A 25,626-nucleotide genomic window follows, 5' to 3' on the forward strand; every position below is an offset into this window, starting at 1 on the left:
ATTCGTTAAACTGAATTGTGGGTGTGGTGAGGGTAGGATTGTATATCCCATACGTCACTAGCTCATGGACTCTTGCCAATATGAAAAAAATGAATTTATCAGGTAAGTTCTTACATAAATTATGTTTTTTTACATAGAGATGTTCAGGTCATATTTTCTAATCAGCTTTTTACAGCTATGCTGCATTACTTTCAAGTGTTTCAACATTTGGGTATCATGGCCCTTTAAGCAGCTCATTCAACTCAACTTAAAAATGAGGCTTCAGTAGAACAAAATGCAAGGCCGAAACCTGGTCATCTTTTTCATACTTTTACAAAATTTTGTTAATTAATTGTTTTCCTCAATGGAGTCAGGTTTTGGAAGGAAGGTTCTTTAGAGGTTGTTCCTGGTAAATAGGTGCCTGCCTTTTCTTATTTTCCCACCCATTTTCCTTTGTGCACTCCACAGCTTGGGTATTAATTCCCACAAGTTAGGAATCATGGACTCTTCACCACCTTAAGAAAGAAAACACAATTCTTACCTGACAAATTCCCTTCTTCCTTGGTGGTGAGAGCCCATGAAACAGCCCATTTTTCCTAGTTGGTGGCAGTTCTAGTTTGCACCTCTTTATCCTGCTATCTTTCTTACTTCTTTCTCCTATCCTTGACTATACATACTACTGGGTGGGAAAGCGAAATAGAAGGGATGCTTAAAGCTCTGGTGTAGGGTGTCTGCCTCCTCCTGGTAGCCAGGAGCTGAAGTCACATAAGTAAGGAATTGTGGACTTTCACCACCAAGAAAAATACAACGTTATTAGGTACGAATATATTTTTTGTTCTTGTTCTGATAAACAGGAATCCCAAAACATCAATAAATTTGACTCTTTTTTTTCTAAAATCCTATAAGGTGCTGCTTTATCACTGATTTTGAATGTGAAAACAAGTATCCAACTAAACATCATCCAAGAGGAAAGATTCTCTAATATTTGGCAATTTCTTTGTAATGGAGAAACAAATTTATTTTTCTCCCCAAAATGCTCCCTTCAGCTCTGCATTAATTCACAAACTTCTAGGTGTGAGATACATAAGGATGTGTATTTCTCTGCTGGTATTTCTCCATTATCATGTGGATGATACCTTCTCACAATGGTACTTAGAGCTAAGCACTGATCGATGTAAATTAACGTCCATATGGCTTAAAGGGGCATGAAACCCACAATTTTGCTTTAAACAACTTTCCAATTTGCTTCTATTATGTAAATTGCTTCATTCTCTTGGTATCCTTGGTTGAAAAGCATATATAGATGGGCTCATGAGCAGCAATGCATTACTGGGAGGTAGCTGCTGATTTGTGGCTGGACAAAAATGCCTCTTTTCATTGGTTCACTAGATGTCTTCAGATAGCTCCCAGTAGTGCATAGCTGCTTCTTAAAAAAAAAAAAAAAAAAAAAGAATGAAGCAAATTGGATAAAAGAAGTGAATTGAAAAGTTTATTAAAATCATGAAAAATAAGATGGGTTTCATGTCCCTTTAATCTTTTAGTAAAGGTGTGGTCAGCATTGGATGTAAATTCAATGTATATTGCTTATAAAATTACTGGACTCTGTGTTCTGCATGGAGTTAATTGCTCGTTTATACTCATTGCTTTATTTTGTGAAATTTATAAGCAACCAAATGTATCCTCCTGCATATTCTGGATATGTTCTACTGTTTGTAAATCATGTGTAAAGGATTAAGGTTTTTACAGATTTGCAATAATAAATCAATGAATGTAGAAATGAGTTTTTAGCTAGCATGTTTTTTTTTTTTCTTTTTCTTCTTATTTTCATCATCTGTAATTGCATACAACTTATTTTAACAATTTTAGGACAGGTAAGTGTTTAAACTGTGTTCATTTAAAAAAGGGAATATTCTGCCTCTTCAAAGCTGTAGTGTGACACTAACGCCTAGATTACGAGTGGTGCGCTAACTATAGCGCAGGTGCAATATCGTTTTTTGTTAGGCTCCCTAGAGCGTCTTCAGCCTCTCTTGCCTCACCAGTCCTTATGTTATTAAATAGTATTAGGGTGCCTAACTAAAACCGATATTGCACTTGCACTACAATTGGCGCACCACTCATAATCTATGCGTAAGTATAGGATCATTGAATGATACCAAAACCATCAGTTTTGCCTGTATTTACTCTGTTTCAGCTTTCATGTGTCTCTGTGTTGAATTGTTGTTACTGTTTGTGGAATCTCTGTCTTTGTATTTACCTTTCTTGCCCACCTCACAAATCTCTGTACATTAGAGCATGCAGTAATCTGCTCTTTCTCCCTTTTGTTTTTCATTTTTGTCCACTTTCTTCCTGCTTGTTGTGGTATTGCAGCTCTCTCATTAGCCACTTCTCTTTCCTTTCTGGTCCCTCTTCTCCCCCGATCTTTCCTGTCTCTGTCTTTTCTTTTTAAAGCCATGAGGAGCCGATCCATTGGGGAAAGTGCCCTGCCATCCGCCTCTATCCGCAGCGCTAAAAGTGCACCTGTCTTGATCCATCCTTCCAAACCCCTACTGCCTGATATTGTTCTCACTCTGCTTTCCGATGAGCTGTCAGGTAGTGGCACCTCTGTCTGCACTCTCATCCCTCTGTCTGCAGCCCTTCTAACCAAACATGGATTGTGTTACTCATGAAGCTGCTTGTATAGATTGTTTGACAGAAGAGGTTTCTTATCTATATTGCTTTCAGTTTAAACTTATTGTGCACGATACCTGATAATTTTATATCTAATTGTTATGTTTGTGGATAGTGTATGACCATTAAATCCATTATTGGTGAATGTATTTAATCTGTACTAACGGCTGTGAGATGGCTGTGTTTTCCATATGCATTTTAGATATAGCGTTGAACTGTTAATTTGGTAATTTGCAAATTAGGGGGTAGTCTGCATAATATATTTGTAGTTTTGATTAATACAAATTTCTACTTAAAAATGATCTGCTTTGTGTAAGGTTTAAATACCTGAAGCAGAATGCTATAATATAATTCATGAAGAAAAACAGGATCATCAGAATATCCGCAATAGTACAGATTAAAACTATTTAACATGCATTTGTGGTTAAACTAAAATTTGTCACAATTGATGTTTTGAGTGTCTTTTAAGCCTATGATGTCTTTATATGTCATTTTAAACATATATGTAGTAAACAAATGTGTTCTACTAATTAAACATGGATATATCCATATTGCATTAATCACCTATATTAACCATTTTGCTCCTGCTTTGAGATGGGTAAAGCATGCATTTGTTACCTTTAAATATTGTCTAGCTAAAATATTAAAGCACCAGCTACATTCTATTTTCTGTCATTTAACATCACATAGTTCATTTGTATTTCCCTTTGCATTAGTGCAGTAAGTGCCACAAAGTCTAGTAAGGGGCTTCCTCAGAAATGGGGTAAAAAAATGCCTCACACATATTAATATCGGTTTAGACCAAAACAATATATATTTTTATTTTTTAACAACTACACCCTTATTTAGCATCACCACTAGTAAATATCCGGGTCACTAAATTGAATTTGTACAAAAGAGATTTGACCACATACTTACTAGAGGGTCAAATGTGGTGACATTTTAACTAAGTTTTAACTGTTTTTACTAAGCTGTCTTAAAGGGACACTAAACCCAAACATTTTCTTTCATGATTCAGGAAGAGAATACAATTTTAAATAACATTCCAATTTACTTCTATTCTCTAATTTGCTTAATTCTTTAGATATACTTTTTTGAAGAAATAGCAGTGCACATGGGTGAGCCAATCACACAAGGCATCTATGTGCATCTACCAATCAGCAGCTACTGAGCATATCTAGATATGCTTTTCAGAAAAGAATATCAAGCAAATGAAGCAAATTAGATAATAGAAGTAAATTAGAAAGTTGTTTACAATTGCATGCTCTTTCTAAATCATGAAAGAATTTTTTTTGGGTTTCATGTCCCTTTAAGGGTATAGTGATTTACTCTTGGCTGTGTTTCAAAGTACCCCCCATAACACACACAATTATAATTTTTTTTACTGTTTATGGGTCAGTTGAAAGAATAGCATGTCCTTTTACGATGAGCTATCAGATGACATCTAATAGGGGATGAGTTAAAGTGATGTTAAACAGTATTAGATTATAATATAAAATGTTTAATTCTGTGTAGTTAAAAAAATATTACAATAAACTTAAATTATTTATTTTGTTCCTTTTTCCTGTAATTTAGCTCTGAAAGCATAGTTTTCTAAATTCTGCTGCATTTCTATAAAGTAATGGGTGCCGCCATGTTTGATCTTAAGTTGCCCCTTATCTGTTTCCCCTGCTGGAGACAATTAGGAACAGCTATAAAACAGGGATCACCACAAAGAAAACTAGTTCAAACATTGCTGCACCCAGTCTTTTCTAGAAACTTAAAGCTTTACATTTTTATTTTTAATATATAATTGTAAAAAAACAAACAAAACCTACACTATTCTAAGGCTAATCTTCACTTTGAATACATCCTTATTTACTGTTTAACATCCCTTTAAGGACTCTTCTATTTCCTATTCCAATGATCAGACTCTAGATATACCAAGCTATGCAATGGCTTTTGCCCTCCTCCATTTGGACACATTTGGTCCTATTTAGAACTTCAACTTTTATCCTAAACAATGGACATTCAATATGATGTCATGTTCTGCATTGCTTAGAAAATGTTAGCAATTTATTTACCTTCTCTAACTCAGACATCTGATTTTATTCATACCTCCATGCTCAAATATTGGCCTGGTTTCATTCTGCAAAATGTGTATACATATAGTGGAAACCCTGCATGCTTACATTTGCAGTCTCTGAAGAGTTCTTATACTGTTGAACGTCTTTATTTATCTTTATGTTATCTTTAGCTACATTTTCAGTGCAGTTTTTTTAAGCTTACCACAGTTTCAGCTGAATTGGCTATTGAGAACATCTTGTCTTCTGGTAACTAAGCCTGACAGAGGAAAGATGTTTGTTTGCAAATGCTTCTTTTTAACTGTGTTTCTTATGCATGTAGATTATTTTATATAAACCTCTGCATACTAACTATAATGGCATCTTATGTCTCTTATGTCATTCCTATAAATACATTATATTCAAGGCTAGTTGTACTTAAAGGGGAAGACTACTTGATTTATTTTTGTTTAAAAAAGGTAGATTAACACTTTACTACCCATTCCCCAGCTTTGCACAACCATTACTGTTATATTAATATACTTTATAACCTCTAAGATTGCCTGTTTCTAAGCCCCGGCAGGACGCTCCTTATCTCATTGCTTTTGTTTAGTTTTTTAGAACCTTGCACTACAGCCAGACCGTGCTAGTTCATGTGTGCCATATAGATAACATTGTGCTCACTCCTGTGGAGAATGTGTTTACAAGAACCAGCAATAATTGGCTAAAATGCAAGATTGTAAAACGCTTAAAAAAAAACTTAGATATGGGGCAGTCTGCAGGGGCTTAGATGCAGATAATTATAGAGGTAAAAGGTGTATTAATCTAACAGTGTTGGTTATGCAAAATTGGGGAATAAGTAATAAATAGATTATCTGTTTAAGCAATAACAATTTTCAAGTAGACTGTCCCTTTAAGAAAAGTGGCTGCTCTACTATTTGTTTTGTGTGTAAAGAAGACTGATCACATCCTTAGTAGGACATTAAATGGTACTCAAACCCAGTCTTTCTCAACCTTTTTGTAGCAAGTACCCCTAAATATTTCAATATTATTAGGTTAAAAAAAAATGAGGCAAGTGTGCATTTATTTTAAAACATACAAACAAATAGATAAGTAATATTGTATTCCTTACATTAGAAAAATATAAGAGAAGTAGTGTTGTTTATGCTATTTTTTCTAACTTCACAGCTGAGCTCATACACAGCTCAGCTCAGGCTCATTTAATTGTGACATACTTGGGTATAGAAAACTCTATTTGGCACGTTTTACTATCACATATTTCGCTTGTGATACTTCACTGTGGCCCTATATTAATGATCTACCTAGCACAATTCATATCAGTGTTTTCTCACTAACCAGGCAGATTGTAAGGGTTTCCCTAGGTGAGGTCAGTCACAATGTGTGAGCAGCTGAACAGGTCAGGCAGAAAATTAGAATCTGGCCTGTTAGGGAAGCTTTAGGGTGAACTGAGAAAAACTGATTCCTGTGATACATTGAATGCTTTCCTTACTGCACCAGGGGAAAATAATGAAAGATCAAATCACTTAGTACCTCTTGCCAATGATCCAGGTCCCCTCAGAGGTACTTGTAAGACAGGTTGAGAAACAGGGCTATAACCTATTAAATGGGAGGATTTGTAAGAAGACTATCTAATCTTCTTTCTTCACATTGATTTGGTAGCTCTGATTTTATTGACTGTGGCTTTAGTATGTTTTTCTATGGTCATATTTGGTGTGTACAGCCTTCTTTCTACACAACTTAATATGTTAACTTATATCCCTATCAAGTTAATATTTTCATGTGTTGCATATATCATCATTGTACCTTCTTTCCTTTCATGTCTGTCAGATATGGATGATGCCCCATCCCTTCCTCGAGCTCCACGTGTAAGGCATTACTCCCAGAGTGAGGAGACACCCACAGAAACATTTGGAGCAGTGAATGAGGATAGTTCATCTCTTCCCCGCAGCAGCAGCACTTCTGATATCCTGGGTCCCTTCTCAGCTGAGAGAGTTAAAGGTGCAGTGCCTGTCACAGATCATCCCTCTCCTCAGGCTTTGGACCCTCCCTGTTCTAATGCAAACTGTAAGGAAACACCTTTAGCACAAGTTAATGGCAGTATTTATGATCATCTCTGCCAGCTGGCTGGCTCAGCTGACCTTGTAAATGCAGCAATAGAGCAGAGCTGGTATGAGGAGTTAGAGGGAGGCATGGGGGACTTATTACCCCATCTTAGAGAGTATCTAAAGGAGCAAGATATGCAAGGGGAGGGGTTAGAAAAAATTATGGCTCTACCTGCAATAAAGTTTTCCTTGGACCGCAAAACTGATTGTATTGATCAGGCAGAACAATCTAAATTATCAGAAGGTCCACACTTATTAAGTGGGGTCCATAATGCAGCTCTTTCAGACCAAACTGAGAGCATTTTAGTGGGAGAGAGGGGTGTAGGCCGCAAACCAGGGGGCATGAGAATGGGAGGTAGATCAAGGGACTTGCATGTTCGAATTCAGGATGATGAAGAAGGGGAGAATGCTAAAATATGTGTGGAGCATGGGGATAGAAAGAAAGGCCTTAATAGACAGCATGCAGCTGAAGAATATGAAGCTACTGACTTGACGTCATCTCAGTTTCACCATTCTCCTGCCAGTGAACATGGGGCCAATATAAAAAACATATGCGAGTCTGTAACGCACAAGGCCAAAGCCATGCGTCGGAAACGCAGCAGTGTGCAGGTTACTTTCCGCCCAGCTACTGAGGCGGTACATTTCTCCAATTCCATAGAGAACAAGGATTTTAACTGGAGAGTCAGACTACGGAAGCTAAGTGGTTTGAGCTCTAACTCTTCTGTTGTGGTGGAGCAAGGGAAATCGACTGCATATGCTGCTCTTGGTGCGGCCAGAGTAGCATCAGGAGTTAGCCAGCCAAGCTGTGATCATGCTGATGTTCCCTGTCCTCTCTCACAAATTCAAAGGGAAAGTGGCCGTATAAGGCAGAGATCTAGTAGTCAAGAAAGACCCCCTACTCATGCATCTTTAGGTGGAGTTTATAAAACTGTTGTCCATGCTCTCTCAAAACCCAAAGCCAGTGTGTCCCTACAGAGGCAGCAAAGGATTGCAGCAGAAGCTCCACTGAGGGACCTGTACGGTCATGTTATGGGCTATTTTGGAAGGAAGGCAGCAGGTGAGATCCCCCGCTCTGGGAGTACTTCCCAGAGCGCACTAAAATGCAACACCCGTTTGGCTTTGCATTGCAACCAAAATAAACCCAGCTGCCAGCAATCAGAAGCTTCTTTTGGGATGACTTGCTGCTTATACTTCACCTGTGCCTTTTTGATACCCTTTCTGGGATTTTTGCATGTGGCTTCCCTGTGGCTGATACCCAAAATTATTGTCCCCTTTACATATTAGCAACTCTGCTTTCTTCACTAATATCCCCTCTTGCAAATGTTTCTGTCTTGTCGACTAAATAATAAAATAATGGTTTAAAGAAATATGTCCTTTTTTAACAAATGGTAAAGTGCCTGGTGGGTGCTAGCCATTATTTTTTATTTGTTTTAGAAGCTGTCTTGTGTTTAGGTCATTGGGCAACATTGTCTGCTGAAACATATACTACAGTATCAGAACTTCCCCATGCACATATTGCTGTTGCTATATAAGTTCACTTGCACTATCTTTTGTAATAACTCCACTCACTGTAAACAATCCCATATCTCACAGCACATAATACAGAATTAGCTCACTTTGTTGTAATTCTTGGCCTTAAAGTGAAGTTCAATTTTACCTCACTGCTCATCACCCCTTTAAACAGTAACCTCTCAATAGCACAGTCGCTAAGTTAGATTTAAAAAAAAATGTATGAATTACGTGAAAATTGAATATAAATAATACCAATGTTTCTGACTGATACTCCTCCCCCGGTCCACTTCCTTATTTGTCTGCAATGACGTATCTAGCGTAAGAAGAAGCTGAAATAGTCTCTTCAAAGCTCGTGCACAACAAGGGCTTCGATATGCGCATGCGCATTATATATTCATTTGCGCATGCGTTTAAAATTTCAGTCCGTCGCTTATTTCTTTCAGGAGCATTGTTATATTGTATTTGTATCAGATTCCGCGATCCTGGCTAATACGCATGCGCTAAGCGTGAACGAGCATTGCGATTAGGACGACACGCAGTAATACGCATGCGCAATAGTGGGTGATGACGATGGTGAAAAGGGGCAGGACGCCACGGGGGAAGTAAAGTAATTGGTCATGAATGTGGGAAAAACTGTCAATCAAAAACGGATAAATGTCGGGCGGACAATTGCAGCAATACCGACGGTAAATATAGATTAAAAATTCAAACGACAAGCTTAGTTTTATGAAAAATGATGAATGAACATGATAATATTTTCGAAAGTAAATGTGTAAAATGTTAACTAGAGAGGCGGACTTGAACTTCACTTTAAGCTGCAATACATGTTGTAAGAAATTATGATAATTTTACTTGGAAATTAACTTCTTGACTAATAAGATTGAGGCATGTCATTTATAAGATATTTGTACAACTTAAAGGGATATAATACCCATATGTTAAATCACTTTAAAGTGATGCAGCCTAGCAGAAAAAACTGTCAAGAAAATATCACTTGAATTTCTCTATGTAAAAAAGTTTAATTTCACAACAGTAAATGCTCTGTCAACAGTAATTCTTCAGCTACTGTAAAAGAAAAAGAAAGCAAAAACGGCCAATCAGCTTCATCAGTGCTAATGTCACACTTTACTGTGATCTTATAAGATTTCATTTAAATCTTGCGAGATTTGATAGTAAACTTAATTAAACTGAGTAGCAAAATAATATGACTGTGTGTGCACATGCCAGATGAACGCTCCCTTGGAAGTCCCGGGACTAGCATTTTGATTGGCTGCTTAAAGTCCTTTTACAATGGAATATGGCTACTGAGAAAAAATCTTCCTTTTTTCATATAGATGCTCAGGTGATTCTTTCTAGTCAGCTTTTTACATTTATTCTGCATCACTTTCAAATGCTTCATTTTTGTATCGTATCCTTTTAAAGACAAATATTTTGTCTGGAGTCTGCGGAAATTGTACTTGTTAGTCTTTGTATTTGCTGTTTAGTGTTTGCAGTTTGTGTTGCTTTGGGAATGCTGGTATCTGGGAATTATTGAAGGGATCCTGACAACTGCTTTCCTGAGAAAATAGTGTTAAATTTTTCCTTCATAAAAGAGTTTGTAAAGGTCTTGATCTTTAGTATTTGTTATGCAGGTATTGGGTGTAATGATTATGATTCTGTTCTTTCTTTAAATTTCTTTATATTTGTTGTATGTATGTTTTGCTTATTGTTTTAAGGTCCCAGAGCTGGTCTATTTTAATGAAATGCTGGTATTATTTAAGTATTAAATGGTTACATAGAGATTAATAAAATGTCTAGATATCTTGTTGCTTATTTTTTTTATTTGCGTAGACCTTCAAAACCATTATTTTAAAAAAGTCAGTTATATAAGATTTGTTATATTCCCATGCCAAAGTAAACATGTTTTTCTGTGCAAAAAGCACAAAAATGCACCTTTAACCCCTTAAGGACCACAGCACTTTTCCATTTTCCGATCGTTTGGGACCAAGGCTATTTTTAAATTTCTGCTGTATTTGTGTTTAGCTGTAATTTTCCTCTTACTCATTTACTGTACCCACACATATTATATACCATTTTTCTCGCCATTAAATGGACTTTCTAAAGATACCATTATTTTCATCATATCTTATAATTTACTATAAAAAAAAAATATAAAATATGAGGTAAACACACTTTTTTTTTTTTTTAACTTTGACCCCAAAATCTGTTACACATCTACAACCACCAAAAAACACCCATGCTAAATAGTTTCTTAATTTTGTCCTGAGTTTAGAAATACCCAATGTTTACATGATCTTTGCAAGTTATAGGGCAAGTTATAGTAGCACTTTGCTATTTCCAAACCATTTTTTCCCCAAAATTAGCGCTAGTTACATTGGAACACTGATATCTGGCAGGAATCCCTGAATATCCCTTGACATGTACATCATTTTCTTTAGAAGACATCCCAAAGTATTGATCTAGGCCCATTTTGGTATATTTCATGCCACCATTTCACCGCCAAATGCGTTAAAATAAAAAAATTGTTCACTTTTTCACAATTTTTTTCACAAACTTTAGGTTTCTCACTGAAATTATGCTTCTCTGGGATCCCCTTTGTTCAAAAAAAAAGCAGACATTTATGACTTTGGTGTTGCTTTTTGGTAATAAGAAGGCCGCTAAATGCCGCTGCGCACCACACGTGTATTATGCCCAGCAGTGAAGGGGTTAATCAGGGAGCATGTAGGGAGCTTGTAGGGTTAATTTTTGCTTTAGTGTATTGTAGTAGACAACCCCAAGTATTGCAAAGGCGATTCAGTACAAGACTGAGGAGTGTACATGTATAGCACTCAACATGCCAGTGTCCTCAAACACTTGATTAAGTGAGAGCTATAATAAATAGCAGAACAAGCATGTGTAAGTATGTAAGTCTGGTTTCTAGTCATATAAAACTTAACTTTTATTGATAAAATACACATAAAAAGGGAAAACACACATCCCTAAATGTTAAAAACACAGTGACGGCTGATCCGGAAACTATAATGGAGTCCTGGGAAAAACTATTAGTAGGTCAGAGTGGATCTGACATATATAAATAAATGACTTCTTGTCACTCAGTGGTGGATAATCTAAATACAGAAATAGATGTAAGTACTAAGGTGGAAGAAATATTCCCCTAAAATACGATTAGAATTATCCAAAATATGTAGAACTGGTTACTACAAGGATTAGTATGGGCTAGCCAGAATAATATGTCCCCACCTCAGGTAGTATCAAAATGACCCTTTCATATTCAGGTAAATAGAAATTAATGAATGAGTTATGTATCAAGACCTGAAGTTAGTCAATCAGTGTTGATATGCTTAACATGCCCCAGATATAGCGTAAAAAAATAAAAGGATACTAGATGTTATAAAACCTTGTGAGTAGGGAATTATATCTCTGATGGCACTCTATTTATAGATTCCCCTGTTAGAGAATTGTATGTCAAGACCTGTAGTGTATAGATCAATGTAGATATGCTTTACATGCCCCTGATATTACGTAAAAGAATGAATACTGGGTGTTATGGGACCTCGTAAGCAGAGAATTATATCTCTAATTTCACTCTAGGATAATAATCATCCTACAATTATGAGATCAGGATATACAGTATTCGAATATATTATTAAATAACCGTTATTTAGATATCATATCTGTACTCTACGGTTATGTTTTCCACTGTAATACCGTGATAGTACTGTTATAAAGTGGGTAAATTCATATGTGAAAATGATCAATATGATTCACTTTAGTGGCTTAAATATCATTGGTTTCCCAAATAAATTAGAAACCCCACATTCATTAGTAATGCACTGTTCCCCACCGTAAAGGTAATGTGTCCACGTTCAGATGAATTGATAAATCCCCTAGTTGGGGAATGATATATTAGGACCCGAGATTTATAAATCTTTGTTCTGTATGCTATGTACACCCCTGATATTGAATAAGGGAACAGATAAATATTAGGTATTGCAGGACACATAGATAGGGAATCATATCAAAGATGTCACCCTGGAATAGTGATCATACATGCGGTTGTAAACTCTAGTAATAAATGTATGGTTCACAGATATTTTATTACACAACCATTATCCAGGTGTGGTATCAGTACTCAGAGGGTATGAATTTCACTATAATACCATACTGGTGTTGTTGTAAGTGTTAAGCAAGAATAGGTAAATTCATTTATAAAAAAAGTCAGTGTGATTCACTTTGATGACTTAAATACCGTTCGGTTTACTGAATTAATTAGAAACCCCACATTAAATTATAATATACTATTCCACAAGGTAGATGTGACAAAGGAGTCACGGCTATATATATCTCTCACTCTCATTATTATATCGAATATGTATGATTGATTTTTATATAAAACGAGGGGGGGATTTATCCTGAATAATGTTCTGTATTTGCACAGATTGATTATAAATAAACCACTAATATTGGTGGTGTCCGGAATCCGGACAAATATCGTAGTATTATAGAATCGATTACCACTAAAACAACGCCACTTAGAGTAAAATTGGCAAGGTTTCAATTATATAGTAAATTTTGGAATAATCACCCACTAATATAATGGCAAGCCATAAATACTATAACTATTATTGTAAAGTTAAATAGGTAGCCATTACTTTCTAATATTTGGACAACCAGAACGCCGGGACTGCAGTTAAAACAACATATACAAAGCCGGAGAGAGACGCCAAGTCCCTTCTCCCCCTGACATGTTTCGCTATAGAGCTTTTTCAAAGGTGGGGCGGCCGGCTCTACTTCAGACTTTTATAGGCCGAAAATGTAGTGACGTCATATATCGCATCCCCAATAGGACCTGCTACTGATAGTTTTCCCCAGGACTCCATTATCCTTTCCGGATCAGCCGTCACTGTGTTTTTAACATTTAGGGATGTGTGTTTTCCCTTTTTATGTGTATTTTATCAACAAAAGTTAAGTTTTATATAACTCGAACCAGACTTACATACTTACACATGCTTGTTCTGCTATTTATTATAGCTCTCACTTAATCTAGTGTTTGAGGACACTGGCATGTTGAGTGCTATACATGTACACTCCTTCTCAGTCTTGTACTGAATCGCCTTTGCATAGCATTTCTATATAGTGTACAGCACCCGCCCAGTAATTAACCAATAATCAGCCTTATATAAGGTTTTATTTCACATAAATTACCTAGGGCAACTGCCTATGTAGTGCCGTCGTTATTTCTCTTTTTGGTTTGTGACAACCCCAAGTATTGATCTAGGCCCATTTTGGTATATTTCATGCCACCATTTCACCGCCAAATGCGATCAAATAAAGAAAAAGTTAATTTTTTCACAATTTTAGGTTTCTAACTGAAATTATTTACAAACCGCTTGTGCAATTATGGCACAAATGGTTGTAAATGCTTCTCTGGGATCCCCTTTGTTCAGAAATAACAGACATATATGGCTTTGGCGTTGTTTTTTGGTAATTAGAAGGCCGCTAAATCCCGCTGTGCACCACAGGTGTATTATGCCCAGCCGTGAAGGAGTTTATTAGGTAGCTTGTAGGGAGCTTGCAGGGTTAATTTTAGCTTCAGTGTAGAGATCAGCCTCCCACCTGACGCATCACACCTGATCCCTCCCAAACAGCTCTTTTCTCCCCCACCCCACAATTGTCTGCCAGTACTAAAATAAATGGTATCATTTATATATATATATATATTTATATTATTTTTTTTAAAACAACATATTATGCTGTGTAGGATCCCCCTTACCCCCAACCTCCCTGATTCCCCCCCCCCCCAACAGCTCTCTAACCCTCCCCCTCTACCTTATTTGCGCCATCTTGGGTACTGACAGCTGTCTGCCAGTACCCAGTTTACAATAAAATGTATTTTTTTTTCATTTTATTACCTATTTTTCTGTAGTGTAGCTCCCCCACCCCCTCTCAAATCCCTTTGATCATAATTCCTTCCCTCCAATCTCCCACTTTTTGGGGCAAATGTTCCATTGTGTAGCGGGTCTCACCCGCTCCCGCCCTGTGCACGCGCGCGCTCCCAGTGACTCTGCCCACGATCCTGCCCCCCTCTGACGACATCCCGCCATCGATAGCCGCCCACCCACCAATGATCACGGCCATCCATGTCCGATACAGAGAGGGCATTTTCCTGTTATTTCAGTGATGCCCTCTCTGTATACAGAGAGGGCATCACTGCAATAAAGGGAAAGCGGCTGGAATCTTCCACCACTTTCAAAGACCAACAACTTACGGGGTACGTCCTCGGTCTTTAACTGCATTTTTTTTGCAGGATGTACCCCATAAGTCATTGGTCGTTAAGGGGTTAAAGGGATACTAAATCCCAAATTTTTCTTTAATGATTCAGATAGAGGATGCAATTTTAAGCAACTTTCTAATTTACTCCTATTATCAATTTTACTTTGTTGTAATGCTATCTCTATTTAAATGCTAGAATGGTAAAGCTTAGTAGCCGGACTATTTTTGGTTCAAAACCTGGGTTATGCTTGATTATTGGGTGGCTGAATATAGTCACCAAAAAGCAAGCGCTATCCAGGGTGCTGAACCTAAAATGGGCCGGCTCCTAAGCTTTACATTCTTTCCTTTTAAATAAAGATAGCAAGAGAACAAATAAAAATTAATAATAGCAGTAAATTAGAAAGTTGCCTTAAATGACCTGCTCTATCTAAATCATTAAAGAAAAAAATTGGGTTTAGTATCCCTTTAAACCTAAAGTAGTTGGCAGGTCCTTTTATAATGATAGAATTAGATCTAGTTAGTCACATTCTTTGTGAGGGGCTTGCCATTGAGTATAATATATTTGCTTGAATGGAGTGAGTTAAAACAAATGGAATTTGGTTTGGAGTTTTTTTTTAATTTAAATTATTATTATTTTCTCTAAACTGTTCCCTTTAAGATATGCAATGTGAATGACAAGGCCATCCATTCAAAAATAAATTATTTATAGGACACAGAAATAAAAAAGGGAACTTTCATGATTCTGATAGAGAATACAATTTAAAAAACAACAAAGCTTTCCAACGTACTTCTGTTATCAAATGTACCAAGACCATACTTAGTAGTGTACTTGTCTTGAGCACTAAATGGCACTATCATTTACCTACCACTAAGAAAGATTTTCAGGTTCAAGAACTAAACCCATATCCTCACAAATATTACTGTTTTTAACTTAAAAATGTAAAAATCCATTTAAAGGTACAGTAAAGTCAATATTTAACGTTTAGGATTTTGGATACAGCGTGCAATTTTAAGAGACCTTTCAGTTAATGTGTTTTTCTAATTTGCTTTGCACTCTTCGTATTCCTTTGTTGAAAAGGCTCAGGAACAGCAATTGCACTACTGGGAGTTAGCTGTTGATTAGTAATTGCACACAAAGGCCTCTTGTCATTGGCTCACCCAATGTGTTTAGCAAGCTCCCAGTGGTGACCATGCATTGCTGCTACTTCAACAAAGGATATCAAGAGAATGAAGCAAATTTGATAACCGGAGTAAATTGGAAAGTTGTTGTTTTACAATTGTATATATCTGTATCATGAAATAAAAAGTTGGGGTTTTATATTGGGTGCTAGAAAGCTGTACGTAACACAGCTGTTTCCATACACTTTGTGTATTATTTGTACCTGAGAGTTTACTAACTAAAAACTAATTATCTTTATGATGAGCCCTCGTTATCCCTCTCATTTGGTGTATTTAGTTTATTACTCTTATTTAGATGGGATTAACCAATACAGTCAATACAATTATTCTCTGCAGTGATAATAGATTGTTTAGTTCAAATATATTCCCATCAAAAACACTTTTAAGCCAGTTATCAAGCTGCGTACCTTTTCCTCTTAAATAAACATAGGTTATGAAATACATAGGATACCAGACTGCACCGTCATAAAAATGAATGTATTTATTGTATGTTTTATACATTTTAGCTGTATTATCAATAGCGTGATAGCAAGATTTTCTAGTACATCAAAAGAGTTTTGGAATAATAAAGCATGCAAAGCCATTCTAAACAATTTGATTAGCTGTGTTTTTAAATGGGAAAAACTGTTGACCTGCTTATATAATATTAGAGAATATAACAGGTAGTTTGGAGGAGATTGTAAGAAAAAGGCTTTCCCATGGCTTTTCACAGAAGCAATATACTTAGTGAGTGGCAAAGTAAAATATGATGACTAATTGAGTTAATGTAAATGACTGGGGGTTTTGAATGCAGGGGATTTTTGTTTTTCCTTATGAGGTTTGTAAATCACAAACTTCATATCATTTTGAAATTAAAAGTTAATTGCAATCACAAATAAACATTGTGATGATGGTATTTTGTGTACTGGTCCCGTTATTTAAAATTGTACTTTTGTGCTATATTTTTCACTTTTTATTATTATTTTCTGAAATAAGCGTGAGCAAAAATTAAGTTATGGCATAAACAAAGTAGTCACAAGTCAAATTAGGCTTTCAGGTGTGCAGAGCTCTTTAATTAGAGAATTCCAAAAAACATGTAGAAAAGCTGCACTAAGCATGGTCTTACCATTGTTGTGTACTTCCAATTCAAAGTAATTGGTGAAGTTAGCTATTGTTTTATTTATTATTATTATTATTATTATTATTTTTAATGAATTGGATTGACCTCAAACATGAAAACCTTTGAGAGACACTTTACACGGCTCTTCGAATGAATTAGAATAGACCTCATGGTTTGCAAGACTTTATAAAAGAGCTTTTTGTACTACGTCTTCGGTTTTGGTACTTTATTGATGATCTGTGTTTGTTTTCCAGATTTTTACCATTTTACGTAATCATTTCAGAGGTTCTCTCACTAATGTCCCTTGCATATCTTAGCACTTTCAATTATAAAATAAAATAACTATGTTTTAGCAGTACTAGACACATTATTTTGAATTGTAGCTGTTAAAAGTAAGTGTTTAAAGAGGTAACAATACTGTGGAATTATAACGTGAAAACATGGTGGCTTACTCGTGATGGATACATGAAATAGAAAGGAAGGTACAATTGGTTTTTTCTCATTACTATAATTCAGTATCTTTCTGTTGTAATGCAGGTTTAAAAATAGGTTACTATGCCAGGTAGTGTCTTAACAACACTTTAAGTATTAGTAAAATGAAAATCACAACAAATATTAAACACCCTCCTTACCCTTTTCTTTCTACTCCAAGAAATGTCCTTGCTTCTGGAATTTCTGCCAAATTTGACTAACTCTTGCTTTTTTAGTGGAAACATAGGAGAATCAGTATTTACTAATTAGAATTTACTTAACACTATAGCAGCTGCACTGGTGATATTCCCTCCTAACTGCATGCTGCCTTGTTAGCAAGTGTATGGATAATTTATTTTATTTCTATGTTTCCATACTTATGTTATCTTTCCCCTGGCATTAATTCACCAATAACATTATCTTATGGGTTTCTTTTCTAGCCAACAAAGAAGATTTAGGCACTCATGTTAATGACCTGGAAAATGAAATTAGTTCCAACATTCCAGATCTGATGGATGAATTTATAGCAGAGAGACTGCGGTCTGGTGCTCCTCCGGTGAGAATTAAATCTTTTGTCCCAAATGAATCCTTGCTTTGTTCTGGAAGCCATACATTGTATTCGCCTATGTCATGTATAGTAGGTCATACATTACATAGTACTCTGTATGAAGTTGGTTTAAATTAAAGAAGATTCTTAAAGGACCATTAAATACAGTAGAATTGCATAATTAACAAATGAAAAATTAAAAAAGGTGCAATAACACGCACTCCGAATCTCAGATAAGTGATAGATTTTTTTCTGACATCTTTGTTTTTCCCTATTTGCTGGCCCCCTATATCATGTGACAGCCATCATCCAATCACACTTATCCCAAGCAAACTAGAAACCATGGTTAATTAAGGTCTAGATTGCAAAAAACATTGTGTATGAACAAAGTCAAGCAGGAAGTGGTAGGGATTTACAAAGGGATACCTATCTACCTTAGACATCTTAAAGGTGTTTTCTTTAGTATTCATAGGCCGTATAACCCACCACTATTAATGTTTTTTTTTCTGTTTAGAGAAATTGATTTATAGACAGATTATACATCTAAGTGGCTAGCTCATTATTGTTAGTCTTCACCTTTCACAGATGCAAAGAAAACTAATCTACTTTAAAACATAGTGAGATTTAACCTGAGTCTTTATGATGTTATTGGAAAAATAAAAATAATAATTAAACTGATTCATTGCATCATAATTATCCAGTTTACAAATAATGTATGGTTTTGGTTTCTCTTTGTCTTTTTAGAACCTTGATAGTGAATCAAGAAAGAGAGAGGGTAATTTAATCTTACTTGGAATCATCTCTTGGTTAATTTCTAAGATATCATTCACTAAATACTCCTTCCCCATCAGTAAAGTTTTTTCTTTCATGTAATTAGCAAGAGTCCATGAGCTAGTGACGTATGGGATATACATTCCTACCAGGAGGGGCAAAGTTTCCCAAACCTTAAAATGCCTATAAATACACCCCTCACCACACCCACAATTCAGTTTTTACAAACTTTGCCTCCGATGGAGGTGGTGAAGTAAGTTTGTGCTAGATTCTACGTTGATATGCGCTCCGCAGCAAGTTGGAGCCCGGTTTTCCTCTCAGCGTGCAGTGAATGTCAGAGGGATGTGAGGAGAGTATTGCCTATTTGAATGCAGTGATCTCCTTCTACGGGGTCTATTTCATAGGTTCTCTGTTATCGGTCGTAGAGATTCATCTCTTACCTCCCTTTTCAGATCGACGATATACTCTTATATATACCATTACCTCTGCTGATTCTCGTTTCAGTACTGGTTTGGCTTTCTACAAACATGTAGATGAGTGTCCTGGGGTAAGTAAATCTTATTTTCTGTGACACTCTAAGCTATGGTTGGGCACTTTGTTTATAAAGTTCTAAATATATGTATTCAAACATTTATTTGCCTTGACTCAGAATGTTCAACTTTCCTTATTTTTCAGACAGTCAGTTTCATATTTGGGATAATGCATTTGAATTAATCATTTTTTCTTACCTTCAAAAATTTGACTCTTTTTTCCCTGTGGGCTGTTAGGCTCGCGGGGGCTGAAAATGCTTCATTTTATTGCGTCATTCTTGGCGCTGACTTTTTTGGCGCAAAAATTCTTTTCCGTTTCCGGCGTCATACGTGTCGCCAGAAGTTGCGTCATTTTTTGACGTTATTTTGCGCCAAAAATGTCGGCGTTCCGGATGTGGCGTCATTTTTGGCGCCAAAAGCATTTAGGCGCCAAATAATGTGGGCGTCTTATTTGGCGCTAAAAAATAAGGGCGTCGCTTTTGTCTCCACATTATTTAAGTCTTATTTTTTCATTGCTTCTGGTTGCTAGAAGCTTGTTCTTTGGCATTTTTTCCCATTCCTGAAACTGTCATTTAAGGAATTTGATCAATTTTGCTTTATATGTTGTTTTTTCTCTTACATATTGCAAGATGTCTCACGTTGCATCTGAGTCAGAAGATACTACAGGAAAATCGCTGTCTAGTGCTGGAGCTACCAAGCTAAGTGTATCTGCTTTAATTTTTGGTATCTGTTTCTCCAGCTGTTGTTTGTATTGCATGTCATGACAAACTTATTAATGCAGATAAAATTTCCTTTAGTACTGTTGCATTACCTGTTGCTGTTCCGTCAACATCTAATTTTCAGAGTGTTCCTGATAAACATAAGAGATTTTATTTTTTAAATCCATTAAGAAGGCTATGTCTGTTATTTCTCCTTCTAGTTTACATAAAAGTCTTTTAAAACTTCTCTTTTTTCAGATGAATTTTTAAATGAACATCATCATTCTGATACTGATAATGGTTCTTCTGGTTCAGAGGTTTCTGTCTCAGAGGTTGATGCTGATAAATCTTTGTATTTGTTCAAGATGGAATTTATTCGTTCTTTATTTAAAGAAGTATTAATTGCATTAGAAATAGAGGATTCTGGTCCTCTTGATACTAAATCTAAACATTTAAATAAGGTTTTTAAATCTCCTGTAGTTATTCCAGAAGTGTTTAATCTCCCTGATGCTATTTCTGAAGTAATTTCCAGGGAATGGAATAATTTGGGTAATTCTTTTACTCCTTCTAAACGTTTAAGCAATTATATCCTGTGCCATCTGACAGATTAGAGTTTTTTTGGGACAAAATCCCTAAGGTTATGGGGCTGTCTCTACTCCTGCTAAATGTGTTACTATTCCTACGGCAGATAGTACTTCATTTAAGGATCCTTTAGATAGGAAAATTGAATCCTTTCTAAGAAAAGCTTACTTATGTTCAGGTAATCTTCTTAGACCTGCTATATTTTTAGCGGATGTTGCTGCAGCTTCAACTTTTTGGTTAGAAGCTTTAGCGCAACAAGTAACAGATCATAATTTTATAGCATTATTATTATTCTATAACATGCTAATAATTTTATTGGTGATACCATCTTTTGATATCATTAGAGTTGATGTCAGGTATATGTCTCTAGCTATTTTAGCTAGAAAAGCTTTATGGATTAAACTTGGAATGCTGATATGTCTTCTAAGTCAACTTTGCTTTCCCTTTCTTTCCAGGGTAATAAATTATTATCTCAACTGTTTCTGGAAGGAAGGGAACTTTTTTACCAAAGGATAAAAAATCTAAGGTAAATTTAGGTCTAATAATCATTTTCGTTCCTTTCCTCACAATAAGGAACAAAAGCCTGATCCTTCATCCTCAGGAGCGGTATCAGTTTGGAAACTATTTCCAGTTTGGAATATATCCAAGCCTTATAGAAAACCTATAGCCAGCTCCTAAGTACCCATGAAGGTGCGGACCTTATTCCAGCTCAGCTGGTATGGGGCAGATTACGTTTTCTTCAAAGAAATTTTGATCAATTCAGTTCTCAATTTCTGGTTTCAGAACATTGTTTCAGAAAGGTACAGAATTGGCTTCAGTTAAGGCCTCCTGCTAAGAGATTTTTTTTCTTTCCCGTGTCCCAGTTAACACAGCAAAGGCTCAGCATTTCTGAAATGTGTTTTCAGATCTAGAGTTGGCTGGAGTAATTATGCCAGTTCCAGTTCTGGAACAGGGGCTGGGGTTTTATTTTATCTCTTCATTGTACCAAAGAAGGTCAATTCCTTCAGACCAGTTCCGGATCTATCAATATTGAATCGTTATGTAAGGATACCAACATTCAAGATGGTTACTGTAGGACTATCCTGCCTTTCTCCAACATAGGTGTGTCCGGTCCACGGCGTCATCCTTACTTGTGGGATATTCTCTTCCCCAACAGGAAATGGCAAAGAGCCCAGCAAAGCTGGTCACATGATCCCTCCTAGGCTCCGCCTACCCCAGTCATTCTCTTTGCCGTTGTACAGGCAACATCTCCACGGAGATGGCTTAGAGTTTTTTAGTGTTTAACTGTAGTTTTTATTATTCAATCAAGAGTTTGTTATTTTAAAATAGTGCTGGTATGTACTATTTACTCAGAAACAGAAAAGAGATGAAGATTTCTGTTTGTATGAGGAAAATGATTTTAGCACCGTAACTAAAATCCATGGCTGTTCCACACAGGACTGTTGAGAGCAATTAACTTCAGTTGGGGGAACAGTGTGCAGTCTCTTGCTGCTTGAGGTATGACACATTCTAACAAGACGATGTAATGCTGGAAGCTGTCATTTTTCCCTATGGGATCCGGTAAGCCATGTTTATTACGATGGTAAATAAGGGCTTCATAAGGGCTTATTAAGATTGTAGACTTTTCTGGGCTAAATCGATTCATTTTTAAAACATATTTAGCCTTGAGGAATCATTTTATCTGGGTATATTGATATTATAATATCGGCAGGCACTGTATTAGACACCTTATTTCTCTGGGGCTTTCCCAAAGCATAAGCAGAGCCTCATTTTCGCGCCGGTGTGGCGCACTTGTTTTTGAGAGGCATGGCATGCAGTCGCATGTGAGAGGAGCTCTGATACTTAGAAAAGGCTTTCTGAAGGCGTCATTTGGTATCGTATTCCCCTTTGGGTTTGGTTGGGTCTCAGCAAAGCAGATACCAGGGACTGTAAAGGGGTTAAAGTGTTAAAACGGCTCCGGTTCCGTTATTTTAAGGGTTAAAGCTTCCAAATTTGGTGTGCAATACTTTTAAGGCTTTAAGACACTGTGGTGAAAATTTGGTGAATTTTGTACAATTCCTTCATGTTTTTTCGCAATTGCAGTAATAAAGTGTGTTCAGTTTAAAATTTAAAGTGACAGTAACGGTTTTATTTTAAAACGTTTTTTGTACTTTATTATCAAGTTTATGCCTGTTTAACATGTCTGAACTACCAGATAGACTGTGTTCTGAATGTGGGGAAGCCAGAATTCCTGTTCATTTAAATAAATGTGATTTATGTGATAATGACAATGATGCCCAAAATGATTCCTCAAGTGAGGGGAGTAAGCATGGTACTGCATCATTCCCTCCTTCGTCTACACGAGTCTTGCCCACTCAGGAGGCCCCTAGTACATCTAGCGCGCCAATACTCCTTACTATGCAACAATTAACGGCTGTAATGGATAATTCTGTCAAAAACATTTTAGCCAAAATGAACCCTTGTCAGCGTAAGCGTGGCTGCTCTGTTTTAGTTACTGAAGAGCATGACGACGCTGATATTAATATCTCTGAAGGGCCCCTAACCCAATCTGAGGGGGCCAGGGAGGTTTTGTCTGAGGGAGAAATTACTGATTCAGGGAACATTTCTCAACAGGCTGAACCTGATGTAATTGCATTTAAATTTAAGTTGGAACATCTCCGCATTCTGCTTAAGGAGGTATTATCCACTCTGGATGATTGTGACAAGTTGGTCATCCCAGAGAAACTATGTAAAATGGACAAGTTCCTAGAGGTGCCGGGGCTCCCAGAAGCTTTTCCTATACCCAAGCGGGTGGCGGACATTGTTAATAAAGAATGGGAAAGGCCCGGTATTCCTTTCGTCCCTCCCCCCATATTTAAAAAATTGTTTCCTATGGTCGACCCCAGAAAGGACTTATGGCAGACAGTCCCCAAGGTCGAGGGAGCGGTTTCTACTTTAAACAAACGCACCACTATACCCATAGAGGATAGTTGTGCTTTCAAAGATCCTATGGATAAGAAATTAGAAGGTTTGCTTAAAAAGATGTTTGTTCAGCAGGGTTACCTTCTACAACCAATTTCATGCATTGTCCCTGTCACTACAGCCGCATGTTTCTGGTTTGATGAGCTGATAAAGGCGCTCGATAGTGATTCTCCCCCTTATGAGGAGATTATGGACAGAATCAATGCTCTCAAATTGGCTAATTCTTTCACCCTAGACGCCACTTTGCAATTGGCTAGGTTAGCGGCTAAGAATTCTGGGTTTGCTATTGTGGCGCGCAGAGCGCTTTGGTTGAAATCTTGGTCGGCTGATGCGTCTTCCAAGAACAAGCTACTAAACATTCCTTTCAAGGGGAAAACGCTGTTTGGCCCTGACTTGAAAGAGATTATCTCGGATATCACTGGGGGTAAGGGCCACGCCCTTCCTCAGGATCGGCCTTTCAAGGCGAAAAATAGACCTAATTTTCGTCCCTTTCGTAAAAACGGACCAGCCCAAAGTGCTACGTCCTCTAAGCAAGAGGGTAATACTTCTCAAGCCAAGCCAGCTTGGAGACCAATGCAAGGCTGGAACAAGGGAAAGCAGGCCAAGAAGCCTGCCACTGCTACCAAGACAGCATGAAATATTGGCCCCCGATCCGGGACCGGATCTGGTGGGGGGCAGACTCTCTCTCTTCGCTCAGGCTTGGGCAAGAGATGTTCTGGATCCTTGGGCGCTAGAAATAGTCTCCCAGGGTTATCTCCTGGAATTCAAGGGACTTCCCCCAAGGGGGAGGTTCCACAGGTCTCAGTTGTCTTCAGACCACATAAAAAGACAGGCGTTCTTACATTGTGTAGAAGACCTGTTAAAAATGGGAGTGATTCATCCTGTTCCAATAAGAGAACAAGGGATGGGGTTCTACTCCAATCTGTTCATAGTTCCCAAAAAAGAGGGAACGTTCAGACCAATCTTAGATCTCAAGATCTTAAACAAGTTTCTCAAGGTTCCATCTTTCAAGATGGAAACCATTCGAACTATTCTTCCTTCCATCCAGGAGGGTCAATTCATGACCACGGTGGATTTAAAGGATGCGTATCTACATATTCCTATCCACAAGGAACATCATCGGTTCCTAAGGTTTGCATTCCTGGACAAACATTACCAGTTCGTGGCGCTTCCTTTCGGATTAGCCACTGCTCCAAGGATTTTCACAAAGGTACTAGGGTCCCTTCTAGCGGTGCTAAGACCAAGGGGCATTGCTGTAGTACCTTACCTGGACGACATTCTGATTCAAGCGTCGTCCCTTCCTCAAGCAAAGGCTCACACGGACATTGTCCTGGCCTTTCTCAGATCTCACGGCTGGAAAGTGAACGTGGAAAAGAGTTCTCTATCCCCGTCAACAAGGGTTCCTTTCTTGGGAACAATTATAGACTCCTTAGAAATGAGGATCTTTCTAACAGAGGCCAGAAAAACAAAACTTCTAGACTCTTGTCGGATACTTCATTCCGTTCCTCTTCCTTCCATAGCTCAGTGCATGGAAGTGATCGGGTTGATGGTAGCGGCGATGGACATAGTTCCTTTTGCGCGCATTCATCTAAGACCATTACAACTGTGCATGCTCAGTCAGTGGAATGGGGACTATACAGACTTGTCTCCGAAGATACAAGTAAATCAGAGGACCAGAGACTCACTCCGTTGGTGGCTGTCCCTGGACAATCTGTCTCAAGGGATGACGTTCCGCAGACCAGAGTGGGTCATTGTCACGACCGACGCCAGTCTGATGGGCTGGGGCGCGGTCTGGGGATCCCTGAAAGCTCAGGGTCTTTGGTCTCGGGAAGAATCTCTTCTACCGATAAATATTCTGGAACTGAGAGCGATATTCAATGCTCTCAAGGCCTGGCCTCGGCTAGCGAGGACCAAGTTCATACGGTTTCAATCAGACAACATGACAACTGTTGCGTACATCAACCATCAGGGGGGAACAAGGAGTTCCCTAGCGATGGAAGAAGTGACCAAAATCATTCTATGGGCGGAGTCTCACTCCTGCCACCTGTCTGCTATCCACATCCCAGGAGTGGAAAATTGGGAAGCGGATTTTCTGAGTCGTCAGACATTGCATCCGGGGGAGTGGGAACTCCATCCGGAAATCTTTGCCCAAGTCACTCACCTGTGGGGCATTCCAGACATGGATCTGATGG

The 25,626-nt window shown here is 37.5% G+C and overlaps 1 protein-coding gene across 9 annotated transcripts in view; it reads left to right on the top strand.

The window, feature by feature from the left end:
* RALGAPA1 (Ral GTPase activating protein catalytic subunit alpha 1) overlaps window positions 1–25,626 on the top strand; it is a 1,007,748-nt gene that overhangs the window by 466,311 nt on the left and 515,811 nt on the right. For 3 of the 9 annotated variants that reach the window (XM_053697738.1, XM_053697739.1, XM_053697740.1), the window contains exons 17-19: window positions 2,428–2,568; window positions 6,537–7,868; window positions 17,786–17,901. In XM_053697738.1, the coding sequence (XP_053553713.1) occupies window positions 2,428–2,568; window positions 6,537–7,868; window positions 17,786–17,901 (1,589 nt within the window). The remainder of the gene's footprint in view (window positions 1–2,427; window positions 2,569–6,536; window positions 7,869–17,785; window positions 17,902–25,626) is intronic. The other 6 variants (XM_053697744.1, XM_053697745.1, XM_053697742.1 and 3 more) reach the window with 4 other exon arrangements.

Source organism: Bombina bombina, chromosome 1 (genome assembly GCF_027579735.1).
Source record: "Bombina bombina isolate aBomBom1 chromosome 1, aBomBom1.pri, whole genome shotgun sequence".
Classification (NCBI taxonomy): Eukaryota; Metazoa; Chordata; class Amphibia; order Anura; family Bombinatoridae; genus Bombina; species Bombina bombina.